Source organism: Hemiscyllium ocellatum, chromosome 5, assembly GCF_020745735.1.
Source record: "Hemiscyllium ocellatum isolate sHemOce1 chromosome 5, sHemOce1.pat.X.cur, whole genome shotgun sequence".
Taxonomy (NCBI): Eukaryota; Metazoa; Chordata; class Chondrichthyes; order Orectolobiformes; family Hemiscylliidae; genus Hemiscyllium; species Hemiscyllium ocellatum.
The window spans coordinates 64,280,352-64,306,512 of NC_083405.1; the positions used below are offsets into that span (position 1 = coordinate 64,280,352).

Here is a 26,161-nt window from a genome sequence, read left to right on the forward strand (position 1 = left end):
GAAGCGCTTCACAGGAGGCTCCCAAGCACTGAAGATGTCACCTAGAAAGGGGACGAAATGTTTGCAACAAAAACTCCCAGCTTGGTGAACAGAACCACAACAACGAGCACCCGAGCTACAAATCTTCTCACAAACTTTGAAGAAATAGACTATTCCAGCCATTCTGCCATTCAAGGAGATTATGGCTGATCTGGTAAACCTCCACTTAACTTTCTTGCCTCAATACCCGAACGCCTAATTCTCTTAATGATCAAAAATCTGTTATCTCAGCCTTGAACAGAATTAACAACTCTGCTTCAACAGCCCTCTGCAGATTCACAACTTTCTGAGAGAAGAGATTCCTCGTGTGTCCTGAATGGGCAATCCCTAATTCTGAGATTATACCCTCAGGTCCTATACACTCTGCTAGGGAGAAACAACCTCTCCACATCTACACTTGTCAAGCCCCTAAGAATCTTACATATTTCAAAAAGATTTCCTTTCTCTCTTGTAAACACCAATAAGTACAAGCTCAACCTACTCATCCTCTATTCCTCAGACTACCTGGGATCAAACTAGCAAATATTCTCTGGACTGTCTCCAATATCAATCTTTCCTCAGATAAGCTGACTAAACTGTTCACAGTATTCTAGGTGTGGTCTGACTAGTGCCTTGCACAGTTTTAGGAAGACTCCCTAATTTTTATTCTATAGGTACGTGAAGAAATATAGATTAGTTAAGACAAATGTCTTACAGTCAGAAATAGGATGTCTTATAGCATAAAATGACAGATGGCAGACAAATTAAATACATGCTTTGTGACGACAGAACCAAAGGATGACACAAATAACATCCCAAAAATGTTGGGGACAACAAAGTCTAATAAGAGGCAGAAACTGAAGGAAATCAGTATTAGTAGGAAATGGTATTGCAGAAACTTATAGAATAAAAGGCTGATAAATCCTCAATGCCCAATAATCTACATCCCAGTTTACTTCAGGAAATGGCCCTTCAACTAATGGAAGCTCAAGTGATCATCTTTCAAGATTCTACAGACTCCAGGATAGTTCCTACAGATTGGAGAATGGCTAAAGTAACCCCTCTATTTTTTTTCAAAAAAAAATAGAAAACAGAGATGTATAGCTTATCTAACATTAGTAGTGAGTAAATGCAGAGTCTGTCATAAAAGATTAAATGGAAGAGCACTCAGAAAATAATGACAGGATTGGACAAAATCAGCATAGATTTCCAGTAGAGAAATCAGGCTTAACAAATCTCTTTCGATTGTGTCCCAAGTAAGAGATTAGTGTGCAAAATTAAAGCACATGGGACTGAAGTAGTGTACAGACATGGATAAATAAATGCTTCGTAGACAGGAAGCAAAAGTTAGGAATAAACAAGGTCTTTCTCGGAGTGGCAGCCAGAGACTAGTGGGGTACTGCAGGGATCAGTACTTCAATCCCAGCTATTCACCATATCAATATTCCTGTACATTAATGATTTAGTTGAGAAATAGTTGATTCAGTTAATACTTCCAATTGCAGCTGACACAAAGCTGGATGGGAGGGTGAACTGTGAGGAGGATGTAGAGATTTTTCAGGAAACACAAGGGTCATAGAAAAGGATGAACTTAAAACAATTGCCATCATTAGAGAAGTACTGAGCAAATTATTGGAACTGAAGGCATGCAAATCCCAGGATCTGATGGCGTACATCCCTGGGTCTTAAAGCAAGTTGCAGCAGAGATATTGGATGCATTGGTCATAATATTCCTAAAGTCCATGGATTCTGGAAAGACTCAAGCAAATTGGTAAAATGCTAATGTAATGCCCTTATTCAAAAAAAGAGGCAGAAAGTAGGAAATATTTAAATACCACCATTCCCAGCTGCTTTCAATTCTGATGAAGGGTCACTGGAATTGAAACGTTAATTCTTCATCTCTTCACCCAAGCTAACAGACCTGCTGAGTTTCTCCAGCACTTCACTTTTCTTTCTGGTCTCCAGTATCCACAATTCCTGCTTTTATTAACCTATAGCCCAGTTAGTTTAATGGTTGTCATTAGAAAATTGTTGGAATTCATTATTAATGAAGTACTAACAGGGAATTTGGGAAGTCAAAATGCATTCCATCAGAGTTAGAATGGTTTTACGAAGGCTAAATCATGGACTAATCTGCTAGAGTTCTTCAAAGATGTAACAAATGGATAATGGGGGCAGTACATCAGGACATCCAGAAGGTATTTATTAACGTGTTGCATAAGAGGTTAATACACAGGTAAGTTCACATAGGGTTAGTGGTAATGCATAAGCTTGGATAGAAGATTGGCTAACCAACAGAAAGCACAGAGTCGGGAAAAATAGGTCATTTTCCAGTTGGCAAGCTGTAACTAGTGGATTGCCACAGGGTTTGTTCCTCAGCTGTAGAATCTGCATTAATACCGTGGACACGGGGGTAGAAATGTACTATACACAAGTTTGGAGATGTCACTAAAATACTTGGAAAAATAAGTTGCAATGAAGAAATAAGACATTTATAAAGGTATATGGACAGTTAGGTAAATGGACCAAACTTTGGCAGATGAAGTTTAGTGTCGTTAAGTGAGAGTTTATCCATTTTGGCCAGAAGAATAAAAAGGCAAATTATCTAAACGGAAAGAAACTTCAAAATGCTTCAGTACAGAAGGATCTGGGAGTCCTCATGCATGAATCACAGAAAGCTAGAATGCAAGGGAGGGGAAGTGGAAATTTTGGCATTTATTGCTAAAAGAATGGAGGAAAGTATAGTTGCAATTGTACAAGGCATTGGTGACATCATATCTGGAGTACTGCGAACACATTTTGGTCCTTTAAAGGCGGATATAATTTCATTAGTGGCAGTTCAGAGGACATTCATTAGATTAATTCCAGAGGGGAAAGGTTTATCTGACGAGGAAAGATTGAGCAGTTTAGGCCTTCATGAACTTGAGTGTAGAAAAATGAGGATAGATTTAAATGAGGCATATAAGATGCTAAAGGGGATTGACAAAGTCATCATCTGTAATCACTCACTAATAGGTATCATTGCCCACTTAGGACATTTGTGTCCTAACTCATTGCTGGTGAAGGGCTTTTGCCCAGAACATCGATTTTCCTGCTCCTCGGAGGCTGCCTGACCTGCTGTGCTTTTCCAGCACCACTCTAATCTTGACTCTAATCTCCAGCATGAGCAGTACTCACTTCTGCCTAGGACATTCATGTGACTGGTCATGAGTTCTGGCTGGTCCTTGCATAGCCTTGCATTAGGATGGCACGGTGGCTCAGTGGTTAGCACTGCAGCCTCACACCAACAGGGTCCCAGGTTCGATTCCAGCCTCGGGTGACTGTCTGTGTGGAGTTTGCACATTCATTCTCCTGTGTCTGTGTGGGTTTCCTCCAGGTGCTCCGGTTTCCTCCCACAATCCAAAGATGTGCAGGTCAGGTGAACTGGCCATGCTAAATTGCCCGTAGTGTTAGGTGAAGGGGTAGATAGAGGGAACTGGGTCTGGGTGGGTTGTGGGTCGGTGTGGACGTTTTGGGCCGAAGGGCCTGTTTCCACACTGTAAGTAATCTAATATAATGAGCCTGATCTTAGAGCTCCACCTCTGACTACATATTTGGTCGAGGTTTCCAAGAAGTGGAATTAGTCCTTGGCCTTGACATTGCTCGCATTCCTTTCGCAGATCCCATCCCCATACTCTCTTTGGCTGATGGGTATACTTGAAGAGTTGTGCTCTTTCATACAGGAGTTACCTGCAAGTTGGTTTCTTCTGAATGTGTGTATCCCATTATTATGAAGTTAAAGGAGTGTACTGTACTTTTAAGAGAATGAATGCTGTTCTGAACTGAGAGATTACAAGCACCTGTGTATATGACTAGATGGCGGTCCCAGAAGGTACTGGAAGATTGAAAATAGGTAACATTTGGCTGTGAAATGGATACCCAATTTTTGGTTGCTGTTTTGACAACAATTCTAGTTTAACTAGTTTAAATTATGCCCCGGATACTAAAACCCAAGTCGAGTTTAAATTTATTGTTTTGCCAACATTGAACCAATGAAACAATCCAATGTTGGGAGGGTATAAGAATAAGGACATTTTGAAAATTGGTCAGAGAGCAACTGCTGTCAAAACAAATGCATGGAGAACTAACATCTTGCTCTTCAAGAAATTAGGAAGCACTATCTATCAAAGGTACCTTTTCATATGAAACATACTCACAGTAAAGACAGACGACGACTCGTAGATCTTCAGCTGAAGATAAAAGACACAAATGATGACAGTGGGTGTGTGGTTTTGAAATTAAGTTGATGTAATTTTAATAAGTGTCTTATTGGAACAGCATATTGTTATAGAGTAGAGGCAGATAATAAGCAGTAAAGAGAAAGGGGGAGCTTAGAATTGTGAATAGTTGTTTAATGTTCACTTCTAGAGTTAAAAAATAAATCAATGCTATTTTCTTTAAATTGTGGAATCTGGGAGTTCTTTGTCACTCATATTTTAACAGACTACAAGACGAGGTAAGCTTTTCTGGGTGTTTGGTTTGGCAGTGTGGAGGGACAGTGGGACCTTGGTGTGCAGGTGCATAGATCCCTTAAAATTGCCATCTAAGTGGACAGGGTTGTTAAGAAAGCATATAGTGTTTTGGCTTTCATTAACAGGGGGATTGAGATTAAGAGTCATGAGAATTTATTGCAGCTCTATAAAACTTTGGTCAGACTGCACTTGGAATACTGTGTCCAGTTCTAGTCGCTCTATTATAGGAAAGATGTGGATGCTTTGGAGAGGGTTCAGAGGAGGTTTATCAGGATGCTGCCTGGAATGAAGGGCTTATCTTACGAAGAGAGGTTGACTGAGCTCGGACCTTTTACATTGGAAAAAAGGAGGAAGAGAGGGGACCTAATTGAGGTGTACAAGATAATGAGAGGCATAGGTAGAGTTGATAGCCCGAGACTTTTTCCCAGGGCAGAAATTGTTAATATGAGGGGTCATAGTTTTAAGATGTTTGGCGGAAAGTATAGAGGGGATGTCAGAGGCGGGTTCTTTACACAGAGAGTTGAGAGAGCATGGAATGCGTTGCCAGCAGCAGTTGAAGAAGCGAGGTCATTGGGGATATTTAAGAGACTGCTGGACATGCATAAGGTCTCAGAAATTTGAGGGTTTGTACATTAGGTTTACCTTTAATGAGAATCAATGGTTGGCACAACATCGTGGGCTGAAGGGCCTGTTCTGTGCTATACTGTTCTATGTTCTATTAACAGAGGGCTTCACCTCTGTGTCATGACACCATGCCTTCACATTGATACTGCATTTCTTAAGGGAAGTCTTCAGCGAGTTTTTGAAACTCTTCCTTTGTCAAGCATCTTCGTCAAACTGGGTGAAGGAGGTCTGCTTTGGCAGTTTGAACATGAGCAACATAAGCACGTAACTTGCCCAGTGGAGTTGGTTTCAGATGACCACAGCCTAGATGCTGGTGCTATTGGCTCCTTCTAGGATATTGATGTTAGCACACCTGTCCTCCGAGGTGATGTGAAGAATCTGTCTCAAACAGTACTAATGGTACTTAAGGACTTTGAGGTGGCGTATATACATCGCCCAAGTTTCGGAGCCATACAGAAGAATCAGTAGGGTGACTACTATACCTCATCTTATTAAGTAACTTTATGAGCAATAATTTTATCAAACACCTTTTGGAAATGTTTTAGAATGCTATTAATGCCCTTTACCATGTAGAGTATTTATTCAGCTCCTCTGTCATTTCCTAGTTCCCCATTATTATTTCCCCAGCTTCATTCTCTCAGGGGCTAATCTTCATTTCGGTCTCTGTTCCTTTTTGCTTTCTTAAAAGAAGCTCTTACTAATCATTTTTATGTAGTCTGCACTCAGTTTATTTTTTCTCTCTATTATTTTCTTGGTCCCTCTTTTGTCAGCTTTTAGAAGTTGCCCAATTTTCTGGTTTACCATTAATCTTTGCCACATTATTTAAAATTTAAAGGAGTAAAATATACAATTGTTAACTTCTCTAGATAATGATGATCAGTTTATCTCCTTTCTAGAATCCTTTTTCCTTGCTGGGATATATCTTAGCCATGAGACTTAAAGTATTTTCTTAAACATAGAGTAGGTTACTCTTTGGATGGTTCGTGTGGACTTGTTGGGCCAAAGGGCCTGTTTCCACACTGTAGGGATTCTAAAAAAATTGGCCATGCGAAATTGCCCATAGTGTTAGGTGCATTAGTCAGGGGTAAATTTAGGGTAGGGAATGGCTCTGGGTGGTTACTCTTCCAAGGTTCAGTGTGGACTTGTTGGGCCGAAGGGCCTTTCCATACTGTAGGGAATCTAATCCAATCTAATCTAATCTGCCATTTTTCGTCAATTAACATTTTCTGCCAAAGTCCTTTCCCAGACCACTTCAGCCACTTCTGACCTCATCCCAGTGTAAGGTATAGCACAGTTAAATATAATATCCAAAATGTCAGTCATTATCCATTACCAGGCTAATTCACAAGTCACAGACAGATGGTAAAGAAAATACAAATTATACAAATGCATAGGTACGTGTTCTTAGTTTGTGGTGGCTGCAAAGGGACATGGGCCTATTGTGCATCTTGCCAGTGTTGTAGCTGAGCCAAATGTATCTGCTAAAGTTGAGAGCACTTTATTTCCCAACAAATACTCCATCATTTGTGATCGCCAAAACAGAAAATTCAAAACGGAAGCTTGATATAATACATGCTGGAAGCCAAGGATGTAGAAATTGTGTTATAATTGGATATCAAAATCACTTGATGACTATTGCAGAAAGCAGAAGTTTGGTTGCAGTTTTTGTTCCTCAGTTATGAAGTAGTATTATCTAAAATATTAATTTTGAAAACAGTTGACTGGATATTTGCATATGCATTTTGAACTTCTTAGGAAAAAAACACTTCCAAAAGACACTAGTTACTATATCAACATTGCATTTTCAATATACAGGATTCATGTATTGAGAATCCAAGTCTGCAACAATTTCAGAGAGAGAGCACATGATCAGTTTTAAATGAAAAACAGCACACTGTATTTGTTCAGAGTCTCAGAAATCCTGCCACATTAGCATCAGCCTTTGCTCTTTCTCTTTTCCTTAAATGTAATCTGATTTTAAAACACACTGGAAGATCTGATCACCACAGGTGCAGGGTTCCACAAGGAGAAACTGGAATTTACCATACTGTCTGCAGGAAAAGTAGCCATGGCATGGAGGTGCTGGTGTTAGACTAGGTAGGACCTGATGAATTGAGCAGCGCTCCAAAAGTTTGTGATTTCAAATAAATCGGTATATATTATATAATCTGATGTCATGTGATGTCTGACTTTGCCCAGAAAAAATGACTTCAGCTAGTCACATCAATCCAGGAAGACAACTTAATGCCTCCAGCTTGTGTAAAAAGTGCCTTTAGCTTCAGATGCTAAATTAGGAAATTTTGTGCATTATTTCTTTTTCCTGAATTTAATTGTTGTTTGGTCAAAAACTTTTCAGGTAACACTGCGTAGATGTATTATATATTTCCCCCCAGATTTAGAAGCTGTGTGCGTGTGTTCTTTTGAAAGTAGGTAACTACAGCTGGGATCAACAATAGTACTCATGCACAGAGTGCTATAATCAAACAAAAAAGACATGTAAGATATTCTCCTAGGTTCAGACTTTTTATTCAGTAGTCTCTATCATAAGATCAGCTGTAAGAATTTTCAAGTGATGGAACTCAAATCTTGGACAGGAAACACACACTGAATTATTTATTCAGTTTGATCTTTTTCAAATCAATTTGCTGTTTTACACAATGTGATTTTATAAAGAAAAATTTATTTTTAGCAGGAGAAAATAATTCCTGATTGTAATGTTACACCTCTCAGGCTGCAGAAAATAACTTATGCAGGTAGACTTAGCATTTGATTCAATCCTTTCTGTCTGCTTCAATTGTCCCTCATAATTGCAGCAGATTCCCAAACATTCTGCAGAAATTTTGTAACATGATTTATGCTTCAGTATTTATCTGTGACTCCAGAGACCTATCACGATGCTCAGTGGTCAATCAAATGAGTCCATTTACAATTGCAGGAATGCACAAGGACAATTTTTATTTTTATTCGTTCATGGGCTGTGGGCATTGTTGGCTAGGCCAGCATTTATTCCCTACCTTAACTGTACTAGAGAAGGTGATGGTGAGTTGCTTTAAGTGCTGCAACTCTTAGGGTATAAGAACATCCTCAATTTCATTAAGGTGATGGTTCCTGGATTGTGATTCAGCAACAGTAAAAGAATCATGACATAGTTCCTAGATGATGTGTGGGTTGGAGAGGAACATGCAGGTGTTCCCATGATGGTGTTCCCATACATCTGTTGACCTTGTGCTTCTGGTTTAAAACATATTGCAGATATGGGAGGTACTGATGAAGGGCCTTGTTGAGTTACTGCAGTGCATCTTTTACATGGCACAACTATGCCTGAAACAAAGTTAGTTAGTTTATTTCATGTCATCAGTTGGTGTCAGCAGTGGCTCTTAACCAGTAAGTCACAGAGACTTTGTCAGTGTGATTCAAACACACTAGGCCTCATGTTGGCAATTGAAAGTACTTGGAATAGGAAGATTGAGGAATATCAAGTCCCACCAAGCCATAAGGATCATCTCAATAAGGACTATGAGAAGGGCAATTGAACTGCCCAGTCTCTCTCTCTCTCAGTCTGCCCAAAATAACCATACTTTTGGTCTCTCTCTGTGTGTCAAGGGAAGTTTGACACAGCAGGGGCTAGAGTTTTAACTGGTAAAGTTATATGTCAAAGGTCCAATACGTACGTGTAGCCAAAATCTATTATTTGTAATAAATTTATTTATTAGTATTTATTTGTGATTCTTGTTCAGTAAAGAAACCTGATGCCATAACTGTTCAAATGCTGCCTTTATGTCATGCACATCTCAACTCAATTTATGTATTTGGGCCAATATTTTAATGAGATCAGAAGCCAAATGAATTGCTATATTCATAGCTGATTCAAACAAGTGCACAGTAGAGGTGAGATTGCCATTCATGTCAGAAACTATTTGGGAACTCCATACTTTAAGCCAATTTGCAATACATTAATCCACATATCAAATTTTGTCCGTTTATTGAAATCAACTGTCTATAGCAAATCTAGAGAAATCTATATATCTTCCACAATACAGTTGTAATTTTGTTTTTTTAAAATTTTTTTTGACAGCCATTCCATGCTGGACTGTTTTTTTCAGCTGTGTGAATTTCCAAATACCTGTCAATTTGCAAAATTCCCTCATAACAGCTTCTAAGGCGATTAGTTTTTGTTTTAAATTCTTGAGGCAATTAACTGAGGTGCTGCTGGAAAAAAAGACATTTTCATTTTGCAGTCAGGTTAAGATGATAGAAAATAGAACCAGAAGACACCCATTCACCTCTTTGAACTTGATTCGCCTTAAATGTGATCACAGCTGGCCATCCAACTCAATATCCTGTCCCTAATTTCACACCATACCCTTTGATTCTCTTTCGATCTACACATTTGCAAGGACTACCAAAGTAAAGGAAAAAGAAATTTGATATAGTATGGGAGGACAGTGCTGATTGGCACAAACATTGCTATGAAGAATGCACAAATTACTGTTGACTGACAGTTAACAGTCCAAACTTTATTTACATTTCAAACTAGACAGTTTGGCTTTTATTGATCAGGACAAGGATGCAGAAGGACAAATGGAGAAAGCTTGTGCACATAGTGAACAAAGAGAAGAGTGTAAGAAAAAGGGAATGAAATGTTGGCAAGAACTAGGGAAAGAACAGAAAAGACACAGGAAAGAGTAGAAGTGCAACTGGAAGACAGGAATATTGTGTAGATACATAAATGCATTTCGTTTTAGTATTAAAAGACAAACGAAACAAATGAAAAATACTGTCAAGAGAATGGTGCTGGAAAAGCGCAGCAGGTCAAGCAGTATCTGAGAAGCAGGAGAATCGAATTTTTGGGCAAAAGCCCTTTATCATGCTAGAGGATCCATTCACATTCAAAAATTTAAATTTCCATCTATTTCAGGCATCATATTGGTATGGTTGCCACGTGGTTATGGTACCAAATTAGCAAATGGGAAGCAGTCAGTTCAAATCCCACCATGGTAAATTGGTTAATCAAATGTATCAAATTGAGTGATTGATGATCTGTCCCCAGAAAAAGTGAAATCTGCTGGAACGTGGTCAAAAACCCAAGACTCTCAAATCATGTTCAAGAAAAGAAACCTGCCAGACTGACCTCCTATGCCTCCAATTTCACACAGTTGGCTATTCATGCCTGCATAGTCACAATGGATAGGCACGAAAGGCAGCCTTGTAACTATTATTCTAATCCTCACAACGAAAATAATTTTCATTAATAACAAAAATTTGAAAGCACTTGCTATAATTAACATCCTACATGATATATTCCTACCGTGTAAACTCTTCTCGAAGATTGTTTGGTTCAGAGGAATAGAATTTTATTCTGAAGTAGAAACTGTAAGGTCCAACTGAGGAAAGAAAACAATTAACAAATTAATTATTCACTTTTTATAACCTAACAGTATTGCAAAATGACTGATCATGTGAAGACACTACAGAATAATTACATAAACATCAAGATCAAAATGAATTAAACTGCAAGTCAATCATGTATACTTACTTTTCACTTGTTTCTTGATAGGTTTTGTGCAGTCTAACCAGTGCTGTTTTAAAAAAAAAATACAGTTTTCATGAATACCATTTGTTATGGACCACACTAAGTCCCCTCAAAATATATTGAGAAAATAGCTTAGGCCCGAACATTTTCTTATTTATAAAAGGCAAGTGTAAGGCATTGTATTATAGATTCAATTCAAAGAAAAAAGAAACAACGAATTAAATTGAACAAATTACCAGGTTTGAAGCAAAACACACTTTATTCTTACTTTGCAGGTAAATTACAAACAAGAGAACAAAGAATTGGAATAACTTAACTCTATTGGAAAACTTAACAGAATAACAGATTATATAACTTCTAAACAGCAAGTGTTCCAATATAGTAACATCACATAAACACACCCTTGGCAAAGGTAAATTCAGTGAAATGGATTGTCTCACATGTAATTCTAGCAGCTTTTTATTGTAACAGAGATAGGAATAGCAGTTCCACATCCATTTTTAAGAACTCAGCATCTAGACAAAGTTCAACTAAAACCTTGGTTCTGTGGAAGTGTGACCCCACCCTTTCATGCTGCTTCTATTGTTCCATCTTTAAAAAGAAAATCCCAAGGGCTCACAAGCTGTTGACTTTATTGACTGGGAACAGACCACTCCTTACCTCTGTCTCAACTTTTCTCCATTAAAAAAAAGGACAAAATATACCTCTTAAAGCCATAACATCATCACAGATGAAACACATGCCAGCATAAATGCTGTGATTTGGATATGGCGTTATTTTCTCCTAAATTAGGATCAAAAACAAAAATTTTTCACAAAGATAATAAATGAATCCTCTCAAGGGCATTTATATATACAGACTGAAGACTTAAACACTGATGAGGTTTTCCAAGGTCATGCGCGCCATACATTGAGATCAGTAACCAAAATGAGGACATTTTCTGAATTAATGCTTAAGCTGGGTATCTTATAGTGTATGAAAAAGCAATTTTGAATACAGAAAAATACTCCTAAGCCAATTTAAGCAAATACAAATCCTATTTGACTTCCAAAAACTGCTAAGAAATACAACAGGCACTTCCCCTGAAACTCAATGCTCAATGAGAAATGGATCTTCAACAGTCTACCCAACCTCTAGTCAATATGCTACATTTATGCACATCACTTAAGGATTAATTAGCATCTCCATCTCCAAAATAAATTGGGGAAATTTTACATCAATGTTTGATGCAGATGTTCAAAAGCAGGATGTGTGGAGGGAGAAAATGGGCAGGGGAAAAGGTAAAGAAAATCTTGAATATCTTTTTATATTAAACTTTCAGTGGGCAGGATTTGAAAGATAACTAAATGGCCTTTCTGATAAATTCCCTGTATGACTTGCATACCAACATTACATTACATTATTTCCAACAATACATAATTTGTAGCTGGGGTATTGCTATTATTAGTTCTTCAAAGTTAGATTTTCAAGATTAAATTGTTTTAGAGATCACTGCAAAACACCTACTGCCCTTCTGAATTTAATCATTAATGATCACGTTTGGTTTCAGATAATTATCCTGCACTTTAGATTTGTTAATGGTTTTTGTTACAAATGATAACCTGTTCAATTAGATATTATGCTATAATGATGAAAGCAGTTAGCATACAAATTATACTTTCTTGCACTCAGACAACTGCACTGAATATTCAGGACTGAAATTCAAAGTGTTAAATAAAGTTAAAGAAATGGGGAAAATAAGACGACAGTAGGGAATCTGACCACTAATAATACAACCAAATCAGAAAATGTTGAAAGCACACAGTAGTGCAGGCCTTCTGAAAGAAAATTAATGCTGCAGTTTGGGTTAATGCCTTTCATCAAAGCTGGTTTTTTTAAATTCTCCTTTTCATTTCCTTTTATTTATTTTTGCTTCCTTTTATCAGAGCTGGTTATTGACCTAAGACATTTGAGTCGGTTACTCTGCATAGATGCTGTTCAATATTTCCAGCATCCTCTGTTTTTATTTCATATTTCCAGAGTCTGCAATTTTCTTTGTTCTAACAAGGTACTACTGAAAACATCTAATGTGCAGACCAGACATAATTCATTGTGTATGCCATTTAAACTCTGTGTGAACCATTTTTGAACCACCATACAAGTTGCAATCACAATCAATAAGCCAATCTGGAATGATTTTCTTTAAATGTACCTTTGAATGATCCAGTAAAGCCACAAAATAATCATAGCAACAAACAGCTTTAGAGATGTCACATAGTGCAGGGAAGTCCTCCTCACAGAATTATAGATCATTCTCATGGATTGGAGACTGACTTGAGAAACCTGACTGACTATCAATAGATTACACAAACTCATTTAACTCTACTTTTCTCCCCCCAGTTCCATCACAATTTTCTTCCTTCTTCTCTCTCAATCTTGTCTTTATTTTAAAATCTTCCATTTAGCTTCTGAATATTCAGCTCAGTGCACTCTAACCAAGATGGCCAGATTTGGAATCTGAGCTCACACCTCCAGCTCCTTCCATGCCCTCTCTAATCTGTTCTTTTATGTCCAGACTAAATTCTTTTAATGTTGAGGGATGCCAAGTTAACCTAATCCTTGCAGTACAACAGATAGTACGTTAACTTGAACTCATGCGATGAATGTAAGTTATACCTCCCATTTCTCAAAAACACTGAAAGACACTGCTGAGTGTAGTAACACAGAACCTTGTAAATAATGAGAATTATCCACATCCAATCTCTACTCAGAAAGCTTTGTTTAGTTTTAAAAACAAGCTGCATTGCTGCATAACCTATGTAGATTTGTACTTAAAATCATAAATTGCATTATCAATGAAATAATAGAGAAAAGATCAGTTGGATCACTCAGAGTCCCTGAGTTCCCTATACTCCATGTACAATCTTAATGATTCAAAGGATAGGGATCACTCATATACCTTGCAGATACAGAACCCTCTGATATATATGTACAAATGCATTTATTAGATCTTAATCTCTATTAAGCATAGAAAGTATGATGATTTCTTCAAATCTTTAAGTAACTTCTCCCTTGAGGATTTTGGATGTCATTTTGAAAACAACTAGTAGAATTAAAGTTACAAATTATGATTGGTATGAATCGGTTTGTAATAAATTTAACTTTTTGCGGAGTTAATTTCACTTTCAAGCTCATATTCATCAGCATTCCAAATATTGACAAAACATCAACATATTTTTATTGATTCCACATGGAGTTCTGCAATACATTTCTTCCCCCAAAACTGCATTCCAAATTGCCCATTTTGAATCATTTGTATAAATATGGAAATGAGGGAGGGAAATAGAAATACAAGCAAGCACTGTGAAAGCATTTAAACAATAATTTAAGCACTCACACAGAACCGATGGAATACAAGAAAGATTTTGTCCAAACTTGAGTTATTCAAATAAAAGTTTACAGTAATCTGTATTTCTACACATGTTTAAATAATGATTAAGTAGAATTTTAAAGTTACAACTAAGGAGCAATGCAGCTTTCAAATAAGAAAGACAGGATGACTGGACAAGGCCAAAAGCTTCATTTGCTGCTTGACTCATACTGCAATCCCAAACAAATAATATTTAAACATGTGTCTTTGCCTTAACTATGTACAGCTTTTTAAACTTGAAGCGATTGCATGTATGGGAATTATATTAGTGAATATTCTCTAAGTTTAAATAAAAGTTTTCAATTTTTGAGAAATATAATAATTAACAGAGATAGTGAAACCATAATAACTGATAATATTACCAAACACTGACAACACATAGCCTAGAGTTATAAATTACTTATGAACATTCTCAGTGCAGAGATTTTCCTTGGTGCCTTATTACAAGCAATGATACAGACATTGAATCAAGACAAGACTCAAGCAATCCCAGCCCTGATAACCTTGCAAAGACCTTCAAACCTTCATCAGGAAATGATATTCAAATTGAGAAACCAGCCCCACACTGATTCAACTGGAAAGAATGTGGCTGCAGACTTTGTCTTCATTAGCTAGTGAAGAAACCAACATGCTAGCAACACCTGCTTAACCCTGTTGTTACCAATTCTGCCTTTGTAATCCTAACGGAAACAACAGCTCAGTTTCATCATGAAGACGCTTTCCATTACATCAGTATGATAAAAATGTTATGGAATGTGAAGTGGAATATGAAGACTTGAAAATTTCTTTGCGATAATATTCAAATGTTACAGAACGGATTGATAGGATGTTACAAAACTTGAATATGACTGTGAAAGTAAACAAGTTGCTGAAACATTTTATCTTGCTCTCATCTGAACAAATGGAAGAATGTCAAATTTCAAACGATCACAAAATGTATATCAAAAGGTACTTACTGATCACTCAGTCCAACTCTGACCTTATTCTTAATGAGTACAACATAAAATCCTTAGCTTCATAAATAAAGGCACTAAACACAAAGAAGCCATCCTAAAGCCACTGTTAAATCATTTGTCAGTTTCAGCTGGAATAGTGTGTGTCAGCATGGGCACTACACGATGGGAAGGCTAAAGTTCTGGAAAGGGTGCAGAGGAGACATACTGGAATGCAGGTTACATGGAGAGATTGGAGAAGCTGATGCTGACTCTTTTTCGAATAGAAAAGGTAAAAGGCAATTTCACAAGGCATGCAAAATTTGTGAAGTGTTCTCTAAGTAAATAAGGAGAAACTTGGGTGGTCAGTGCTCATGTGTAGTGGGGCCTATACAGCATCCAGATTTGGGTTGATGACGGCAAATGCTACTCATGCCACACAAATGCCAAACAATGATGCTCTCCAACAAGACAGAATCTAACCACCTCACCTTAATGTTCAAAGCAATTACTATCTTTGGTCCAGTATCAAGAGCATGGGAGCTACCATTGATCAGCAATTGAACTGACAATCCTTATAAATACTGCTACCAGGTCAGTGGCTACAAATTCTGTGACAGTCAACTCACCTTCTGCCTCCCCAGTGCCTTTCTGCAATCCACAAGGCGCAAGTCAGGAGTGTGCTTGAGTGCTGTCCACTTGCCTGGATGACTGTAACTCTAACACTTAGGAATCTTAACATTATCTAGAACAAAGCAATACACTTGACTGATACTCCCTCCACCCCAATAGTAGCAGTGTATACGATCTGCAAGATCCACTGCAGCGACTCACCAAGGCTCCTTTGACAGTACAACCACTACTACCTAAGAAATTAGAAGGACAAAAAGAAGCCACTAAATATCTTTGGCAGATGGGATCAAGGCAAAACCCCAAGTGCTGAGACCCTTGCTGTTTATTAAGTACATTAACAACTCAGATGTGAATGCAGAAGGTCAATTAGTAAGTATGTAGGTGACATGAAAATTAGTGCTATTGTTCATAGAGAGGATAGATATCAGACTGTAGTCTGCGATTATCAGCTGTTAAATTGGGCAGAGCAATTACAGATGGAACTTAATTATGATCAGTATGATGTGATGCATTTTGACAGGTCTAATACAGGAGGGACGTATACAGTGAATGGTAGGTCACTAGGAAGTACTGAAGAACAAAGGGAACTTGGTATACAAATTCATAGATCCCTGAAGATCCCAGAGCAGGCTGACAGGGTGATGAAGGTGGCATACAAGATGCTTACCTTAGTCAGGACATAAAATATAGGAGCACCAGACTCTTGTTACAACTTTAAAACATTTGTCAGGCTACAGATGGAATACACTGTGGCAACCAGAACTGCACATAATCTGAAGGACATGATTACACTGGAGAAGCTGCAGAAAAAATTCACTGGGATGTTGCCTGGGGTAAAAAAAAAATGGAGTTATGAGAAGTCAGTGGATAGACTGGGTTTATTTCTCTTGGAGCAGAGGAGGCAGAAGGCAAATCTGATTTAGGTAGATAAAATGGTGAGTTATAGACAGAATAGATCGTGAGAATCTTTTCCCAATGGCAGATATGTCTAAGACCAAGTGGCATAAAGTAACAGGAGCACAGAACTATAGAACACACTGCCCAACTGGGTGGTGGAAGCATGTCTTCTAGCATCTGGATGAACACTTAAAATGCTGGGGTATGGTAGGCTACGGAACAAGTCCAGGTAAATGGGATTAGTGTAATTTGGTGTTTGTTGGTCGACATAGACATGATGGGCCAAAACTGAAAATGCGTTGCTCGAAAAGCGCAGCAGGTCAGGCAGCATCCAAGGAGCAGGAGAATCGACGTTTCAGGCATACGCCCTTCTTCAGGAAGGGTTCATGCCCGAAATGTCGATACTCCTGCTCCTTGGATGCTGCCTGACTTGCTGCGCTTTTCCAGCAACACATTTTCAGCTCGGATCTCCAGCATCTGCAGTCCTCACTTTCTCCTCCATGATGGGCCAAAAGTCTGTTTCTGTGTTGTATGTTTATCATTTCTCATCTAGCTGGGCATACAAGCATACTAACTGTATGTTCTCAAAATGACCAGTGTTTTCAGATTTTAAATCAAACAGCAACAAGAACACCTTGTTCCAGTCGTGCCCTTACTTTTCAATTCTTTGATCCTATACTGTTCTCTGAGTGCTAGTGAAGTGCTTCTCTGCTGACTCCTCCAGGCATGCTACAAGCAACTCTCTGCATTTGTCCTTTACTGGACCAGTACAGTTTCCCCTTCTTACCCAATTCCAATGGCAAGATCTTCAATATTTTCTTCCTTTTCTTTGAAGAATCGGCCTCTTCTACCTACAACATCACTGGGTGTTTGATTTCCTCTATGTCATTCTTCCAGCAAAGCCTCATTGTTGACATTTCTGAACGGACTGTCTCCCTGATTTGGAGTTCTTTATTGGGCGTGCTCTGCAACTCCACTAGTTTTTTTGAGGTCTGCATTTTCTTTAACATTGATTTCGAATTCAAGATGATGTTTTTTGTAGCTGCTCCTGCTGAGAATGATCTGCATTATAGGAAACTTGCCCCAGTTTTTGATAGCAGGAGTCCTTGGTTTGTTCAGCTTTTGAAAGTACAGATGAGGGGGTGGATCAATCACCAACTCAGTAACTCCATTTGCTCGCACCCTATCTGAAAAATCACGTAAATAGCCCTTTTCGCCCATCTAGGCAAAAGTGAGGACCGCAGATGCTGGAAACCAGAGTGGTGCTGGAAAAACACAGCAGGTGCTTTCATCAGATGAAGGGCCTTTGCCCGAAAAGTCGATTTTCCTGCTCCTTGGATGCTGCTTGACCTGCTGTGCTTTTTTCTGCATCTGCTGACAAAGTGGTCCATGGATTCTGGAGACTTCTTGCAACTGACATGAGTTCTAAATGATGAATACAGAAGTTTAACCCGACTCTGTGTTGGTCTTCTAATCTGGTCAATTTCTTGTAGGACATTTTAGCTCTACGGCTATTAATCCTGATATATTAAGGCCATATCAACTCCATTCCAAACAGCTAACATTTCTTGCTTTTCTGCAATGGACATACCATAATCTAGAAATCAAAAGTCTGAAAGCTGTTTAAACATTTTCAGTTCTATTAGAAACTCTGCTGTGTCCCAGATAAAATTTGAGAAAATTTTAGGGACATTTAGCAACATGCCTTTGATCTTCTCTTGCTTGCAGTTGATCCAGGATACACCTTGATCACTTGACTTTCTCAACTTAGTTAAACTGACTTATTGCTAAGGAATTGTCCACTGAAGGGGAAACTATATTGTGAACACTTCATGTTGTTACGGACAAAGACATTGAGGGTTGTCTCATATTTTTGTTCAATTTAAGACTCAGCCATGTAGGTTAACTTGAAGCAGATTAACTGCTAGAGTTGCAACCTTATATATAAACAGTATATGGATTCCGGAAACAAATCTTGTACATAAGCCATGTACTTTAAAATGTACCAAAATCTGTCAGCAGGCTCTAAATCTCAAGAAATGTATCTTGCATCATCTGAGCTCACCCCCACCTCTGAAAACTTCTAAGTCTGTACTACAAATTTAATGTTCCATTGTAACTAGAACATTTCTTGCATTATGTGAAAAATGTATTGAGTTTCAGCTCCCAAAGTAAACCAAACAGAACTGCAAAAAAACTCTGACAAAAGGACCCAAAAGGTCATCTTTCTCATTCTACAGAAGCTGTCTGATCTACTGTGTATTTCTTTAGTTTTCAGTTTTTACTTCAGATCTCCAGCATCTAAATTATTTTACTTTTACTTTTTAACTTGAATGGTCATCTCAAGCAATGACTCTGTGATTTGTTTTTATTTGTGGTATTACTTTAGTTGTACACTTTTGTATTTGAATAGATTTCAGGTTTTTAAAATTATTTGCCAGCATTTGAGTTCTGTAAGTTGGCCTTTTTTTTGTATGTTATTTCCCAGTACACACAGAAACATCAACAACAGCTACATCTTTTTTTCCAAAATTAGATCCCTTTAGTTTCCAACATATGGCTTTTCTCATTAACATTCAAAATAGCATTATGTTCATGCCAATGGAGTAACAAACTTGTAAAAACAATTTAACTTGTACTTTTTCATTAGTGTAAACAGCAAATGGTCACATACCGAAACTTGATAGACATCGATGAATTGCAGACTGAAGTAGTCTACCTCCACAAGGTCCAAATGGTAAGCAATCTGGTCTAATAGATCTTGACCTTTTGCATTTTTCTATAAAAGATGAATAGAATTTACATGAAAATGAACTGAGGCAATGAGAAATGTACAGCAACAAATATATTCCTACTCATCTACTATAAATTGGTAAATTACTTCAACATTAATCATGTGCCATATCACAAACTTAATCTGTGGAGTATTCAGTATATCAGTACAACCCAAGAAAAAATGTCAGATACCTGCCCAAGGTAAAACGGAAATATCCATTATTAATGCACAAGGCAATCGATATTCCCACAACCCTCATGTATAAGTTATGACTGCAGTACTGCACTTGTGCATGTAAAATGCCCGTCAGTCCCCTTCTTCTCCAAACAGAACATGGTATATAAAAAAGGTATCCATCATCTTGTACACATTCAGTTAAGTTCAATAGTTTATATAAAATACTTTGGATTGCCCATTACAACTAGACAGAACAGAATTTCATTGCTTGGAGCAAATCTGTAATCATTTCAATTTATCAAATGGATCAGCATCAATGCAAAGTAAATCTGAATTATTTTACTTCAATATATATAAAAGGAATGAACAATACATTTCATTGCTTTAACTAATATTTTTCAAAACATTTTCTACAAAGTGGACCAAAAAGAACAAACCTGCAAAAAGCAGTTCTGTGAATCTGTGTAACTGGACAGCTAGCCAATAATTACCTATCAGGCTATGCATACGTCGACCACCTTAAATAATCTTGCGCTCTTACCACAGAGTATGATTTAAAGGGTTTGAACACAAACAAATCAACTGCGCACTGTAAAAGTCAGGTACGTTACTTGCAATTATATAATCTCTCAATTTTCTTGGGATATCCCATAGACTTTTACAACACCAGATTACATTTCAGTGCAGCCATTGCAATATTTTCACAAGTTGAATAGACTTTGCAGGCATCTACACTCTGTAAATAAGTGAAATAAATTACCTGTTTCTGGTGGTTGAGGGAGAAAATAAATAAAGCTAGGATGCATTACTTACAGATTCTCCTTAAAATGGAATTATTTGATCTTCTACGTCTAATTGAACAGGCAGATGAGGATCTTAGTTTCTCTTACCCTAAAACAGCATCTCAGACAATGCAGTAATGCTTCAGATATGGTTGTCTGGGATTCAACCAGGAAACTGAGGAAAAGAAAATATGAGGATGGAAAGGCATTCATTTTGTGGGAACAAACAAAATGCTGCCAAAATAATAAAGGATAGAACCTAAAAGTGACATTTAAAAAAAGTATGCTTCCACTGAAATAAGACTGGCCATATCAAATCCAATTGCTGGAAATTATATGGGATCTGATTATTTTTAAAAATTTGTTCATGGGATGTGGGAATCACTGGCTAGACCAGTACTTCTTGCTCATTCTCAATTGTCCTTGATTCGAATGGCTGGCTTGGGCTGTCCCTGAAGGGCTTATGCCCTGATGAAGGGCTTATGCCCAAAACGTCGATTCTCCTGCTCCTTTGACGCCACCTGACCTGCTATGCTTTTCCAGCACCACACTCTCGACCCATTTCAAGGATAGTTAAGAGTCAACCACATTGCTGTGGGTCAACAGTCACATGTAGGCCAGACTATGCCTGATGATAGATTCACTACAGCAAAAGGACATTACTGAACTAGATGAGCTTTTACCACAATCAGTAGTGGTCACAATTAATCCAACTTTCAATTCCACTTTTTTTATTGAATTCAAATTCCACTATCTGCTATACTGGGATTCAAATTCATGTCTCTAGAGCATTAGCCTGGGTTTTTGCATTACTAGCCCAAGGATATTACCACTATGTCACTGCCTTCCCCCAGCCAGTAATAGATATGCTTGAGGAATCCTCAGACAAAGCTGCATCAGGAAAAGAAATCTGCCTTAAAAATATGGCAGTGGTTCAGGGAAAGCACATTACCTCAGAACCTATGAGAAAAAGGGAAGGCGGCTCAGGATAGTCAAGACAATTCTTCTTTGATTAGTATCAAAAAGTGTGGTACTGGAAAAGCACAGCTGGTCAGGCAGCATCCGAGGAGCAGGAGAATTGATGTTTTGAGTCAACAACATTCCTGATGAGGAGCTAATGCTCGAAACATTGATTCTCCTGCCCCTTGAATGCTGCCTGACCAGCTGTGCTTTACCAATACCACACTTTTTGACTCTGATCTCCAGTATCTGCAGTCTTCACTTTCTTCCATGAAAGAGGGTCAGACACCTGGAGGTTCTCGCAATAGTTTATCTCAAAACGTAGTGTTCCCTTACTACTCCAACAAGACAAGCAAACCATTTACGAAAATGCTTAAAGATTTTGTTTACAGAGGAGGCAAACCAATAAAGCTATTGAGCCATACTGGAGCAAGTCAATCATTGATCCTAGCTGATGATATAATGTCTTCCAGAGGACCTAATGAAAGAATAAAATGTTAATTGATGGAATACAGTGGTTACAAACAGATTCCACTGTATAACGTTTGATTGAAAAGTGACTTGGTAAGTGGAGAAGTTGAAGTTGGAGTTGGAGTTGATATAGACACCCTAAAGGAAGGGTGTGATTTTATATTAGGGAATGATCAATATCAACATTCAAACTATTAGCCTCACCAAGGTTGTTGGAATAGCTCATGAGAGTGAAAAATAAATACTACAGAATGAACACCCTGGATTATTTCTTTACTGTGCTGTGGCTTGATCTCAGGCCCACAGAATTTGACAAATAATAACTGAATGTTATTAGTTAAAAAAAAATAAAGTTACCTCAAATATCAGCCAATGAGAAGTGGGCAGTAGTACATTAGGTGATAATTCTATTTGGGTATCATAAAACTTTGTTCAAGGCTCATGAAATTCCAATGGTCAATCACATAACTATTAGGGAAATACAGGCTAACATGCAAAAACATATTTATTTGCCAGGATTTCATAATAATGTGGTTAAATTTTGGCAGACACTGTAGGGATGTCAGGTAATGGCAAATTCCAACTGCCAATTAAATTTGCTGCTTCAAGTCTGATCAGCTTTCAAATAACAGCTTAGCAGGATCTTACTGCAACACTTAGGGCTCCTACCTAAAACCAGAAGTGGAAAATAGTATCTTCTAACAATCAAGAATGTTTTAAGTTGGCCTAAGGAAGTGCCTTCGGAGAAAATTAGGGCAAGAGGAGCAGCGGCAAAGTTAATTCAATTTTTTTAAAAATGCGCTACGGATTTTTCAAAAAGAAACAAACCAGATCAACGTTCAAAAGGAAGAATGAATAGTTTGGGAATAAAATAACTTATCTTAACATTCTATAACTATAAAGAGCCTTAGAAAAATATTTTAGAGGCCATGATTAGACTTATTGTCAGGAATGTTCTAACGATTGGGACTAAGGAATTTACTTTTTACTGTTTGTTATTTGGGATGCTCCAAATGAATCCACAGCACTGAATCCTTTTGAATTGATATGTAGACATGAGATAAGAGGACCCCTTAAATTCATTTAGCAAAAATTACGGATCAAAGCTTCTGACATGTCTTCCAAATGTCCAGGGAACAAAAAAAGAACCATAATGCACAAGTTATTCAAGGGGAATTGGAAAATATATTAAAGTCAGAGCTGATTGAACACAGAACATTACACCACAATACAGGCCTTTGGCCCTTGATATTATGCCAACCTGTGAAACCAATGTGAAGGCCTTCTAATCTATCATCATCAACATGTGTATCCAAATGACCATTTAAATGCACTCAATGTTGGCGAATCCACTACTGTTGAAGGCATGCATTCCATGCCCTTACTACTCTGACATCTGTCCTATATCTATCACCTCTCAATTTAAAGCTATGTCCCCTCATGCTATCCTTCACCAATTGATGAAAAAGGCTCTCACTGTCCACCCTATTTAACCCTGTGATCATCTTGTCTGCCTCTATTAAGTCACCTCTTAACCTTCTTCTCTTTAAGAGAAAACAGCCTCAAGACCCTCAACCTTTCTCATAAGACCTGCCCTCCATACTAGGAAACATCCTGGTAAATCTTCTCTGCATCCTTTCCAATGCTTCCACAACCCTCCTATAATGCAGTGACTAGAACTGAATGCAATATCCCAGGTGCGGCCACACCAGAGTTTGGTACAGCTGCAACATAACCTCATGGCTCTGAAACACAATCCTTCTACCAATAAAAGCTAACATACCGTATTGTCTTCTTAACAACCCCATCAACCTGGTGGCAACTTTCAGGGTTCTATGCACTTGGACACCAAGATCTCTCTGCTCATCCACAGAACCAAGAATCTTACCATTAGCCCAGTACTTTGCATTCCTGTTACTCCTTCCAAAGTGAATCACCTCATACTTTTCCACATTAAACTCCATTTGCCACCCCTCAGCCCAGCTCTGCAGCATATCTATGTCCCTGCAAAATTCTTCTGCACTGTCCACAACTCCACCAATTTTAGTGTCATCCACAAAATTACTGTCCCATCCTTCTACGTCCTCATCCAGGTCATTTAAAAATGACAAACAGCAGTGGCCCCAAAACAGATCCTTGCAGTACCCACTAGTAACTGAAGTTCAGGATGAACATATCCCATCAACCACCACTTACAGCTAGCCTATTTCTGATCCAAACCACTAAATCACTCTCAATCCCATGCATCTATATTTTCTGCAATAGCCTACCATGGGGAACCTTATCAAACACTTTACTGACATCCATTTACTGACACACATCAACCGCTTTACCTTCATCCTCCTGTGCGGTCATGTTCTCAAAGAACTCAATAAGGTTTTGTGAGGCACGACCTACTCTTCACAAAACCGTGTTGACTATCCCTAATCAACTTACTACTTTCTGGATGATTATAAATTCTCCCCTTTACAATCCTTTCCAAAACTTTGCCCACAACAGAAGCAAGGCTCACTGAACTATAATTACCAGCGTTGTCTCGATTCCTCTTCTTGAGCAAGGGGACAACATTTGCTATCCTCCAGCCTTCGGGCACTATTCCTGTAGACAACGACGATTTAAAGATCAAAGCGAAAGGCTCTGCAATCTCCGCCCTGCTTCCCAGAGAATCCTAGGATAAATCCCAACCGGCCCAGGGCACTTATCTATTTTCACACATTACAGAATTGCTAATGCCTCCTCGTTATGAACTTCAATTTTGTCTAGTTTAATAGCCTGTATCTGTGTTCTCCTCAACAGCATAGTATTCACACAGGAAAAAGACAAACAAAAAATTTTCCTTTAGCGCCTTTCCTATCTCTTCAGACTTCACACACAGCTTCATGCTACTGCCCTTGACTGGCCTTAATCTTGCCCTGGTCAGTGAAACTTTTATTTCTGATATACCTATAGAAAGCTTCAGGGTTTTCCCTGATCCTATCTGCCAAAGGTTTCTCAAGTCCCCTCCTGGTTCTTCTTAGCTTTCTTTAGGTCCTTCCTGGCTAACTTGGAACTCTCAAGTGCCCTAACTGAGCCTTCACGTGTCACCTTTATATAAGCCTCCTCCTTTCTCTTGACAAGAGATTCAACTTCCTTAATAAACTATGGCTCCCTCACTCGACCACTTCCTCCCTGCCTGACAGGTACATACTTATCAAGGACACGCAGTAGCTGTTCCTTGAACAAGCTCCGCATTTCAGTTGTGCCCATCCTTGCAGTTTCCTTCCCCAACCTATGCATCTAAATCTGGCCTAATCACATCATAATTCCCTTTCCCTCAGCTATAACTCTTGTCCCGTGGCATATAGCCATCCATTTCCATCACTAAAATAAACATAACTGAATTGTGGTCACTATCACCAAAGTGGTCACCTACCTCCAAACCTAACACCTGGCCTGGTTCATTACTTAATACCAAATCCAATGTGGCCTCCCCTCTAGTTGGCCTATCTACATACTGTGTCAGGAAATCCTCCTGCACACATTGGACAAAACTGACCTATCTAAAGTACTCGAACTATTGCATTTCCAGTCAATATGTGGAAAGTTAAAGTCCTGCATAACAACTACCCTGTTACTTGCACTCCTATCCAGAATCATATATGCAATCCTTCCCTCTACATCTTTGGGACTTTTCGGAGGCCTACAGAAAACTCCCCAAAGGGTTACCTCTCCTTACCTGTTTGTAACCTCAGCTCATACTACCTCAGTAGACGAGTCTTCACCAAACATCTTTTCTGACACCGTAATACTGTCCTTGACTAACAATGCCACATGTACCCCCTTTTACTTCCTTCCCTAATCTTACTGAAACATCTAAACCCTGGAACCTGCAACAACCATTCCTGTTCCTGCTCTATCCATATCTCCAACATGGCCACAACATCGAAATCCCAGGTACCAACCTATGCTGCAGGTTCAACCACCTTATTCTGAATGCTCCTGATGTTGAAGTAGACACACTTCAAACCACCTTCCTGCTTGCCGGTACACTCCTGTAACCTTGAAACCTTACTGATGACCTCACTACTCTCAACCTCCTGTACACTGCGGCTACCATTCAGGTTCCCATCCCCCTGTTGAATTAGTTTAAACTCTCCCAAACAGCATTAACAAATTTCTCCCCCAGAATATTGGCACCCCTCTGGTTCAGATGTAGACCATCCCAGTTGTAGAGGTCCCACCTACCCCAGAATGACCCTCAATTATCCAGGTATTAGATTAGATTAGCTTAGCTGAGCTGAGCTTACTAACAGTGTGGAAACAGGTCCTTCGGCCCAACAAGTCCACACCGATCCACAACCCACCCATTCCCCTACATTTACCCCTTTACCTAACACTATGGGCAATTTAGCATGGCCAATTCACCTGACCTGCACATCTTTGGATTGTGGGAGGAAAC

At 38.5% G+C, this 26,161-nt stretch overlaps 1 protein-coding gene across 1 annotated transcript in view; it reads right to left on the bottom strand.

The window, feature by feature from the left end:
- The window catches only part of LOC132816198 (band 4.1-like protein 4B), a 373,493-nt gene that overhangs the window by 192,103 nt on the left and 155,229 nt on the right, over nucleotides 1–26,161 (bottom strand). The window contains exons 2-4 of the mRNA XM_060825694.1: nucleotides 19,232–19,336; nucleotides 10,690–10,732; nucleotides 10,462–10,537 (exon numbers count right to left, since the gene is read on the bottom strand). Of these exons, the coding sequence (XP_060681677.1) occupies nucleotides 10,462–10,537; nucleotides 10,690–10,732; nucleotides 19,232–19,336 (224 nt within the window). The remainder of the gene's footprint in view (nucleotides 1–10,461; nucleotides 10,538–10,689; nucleotides 10,733–19,231; nucleotides 19,337–26,161) is intronic.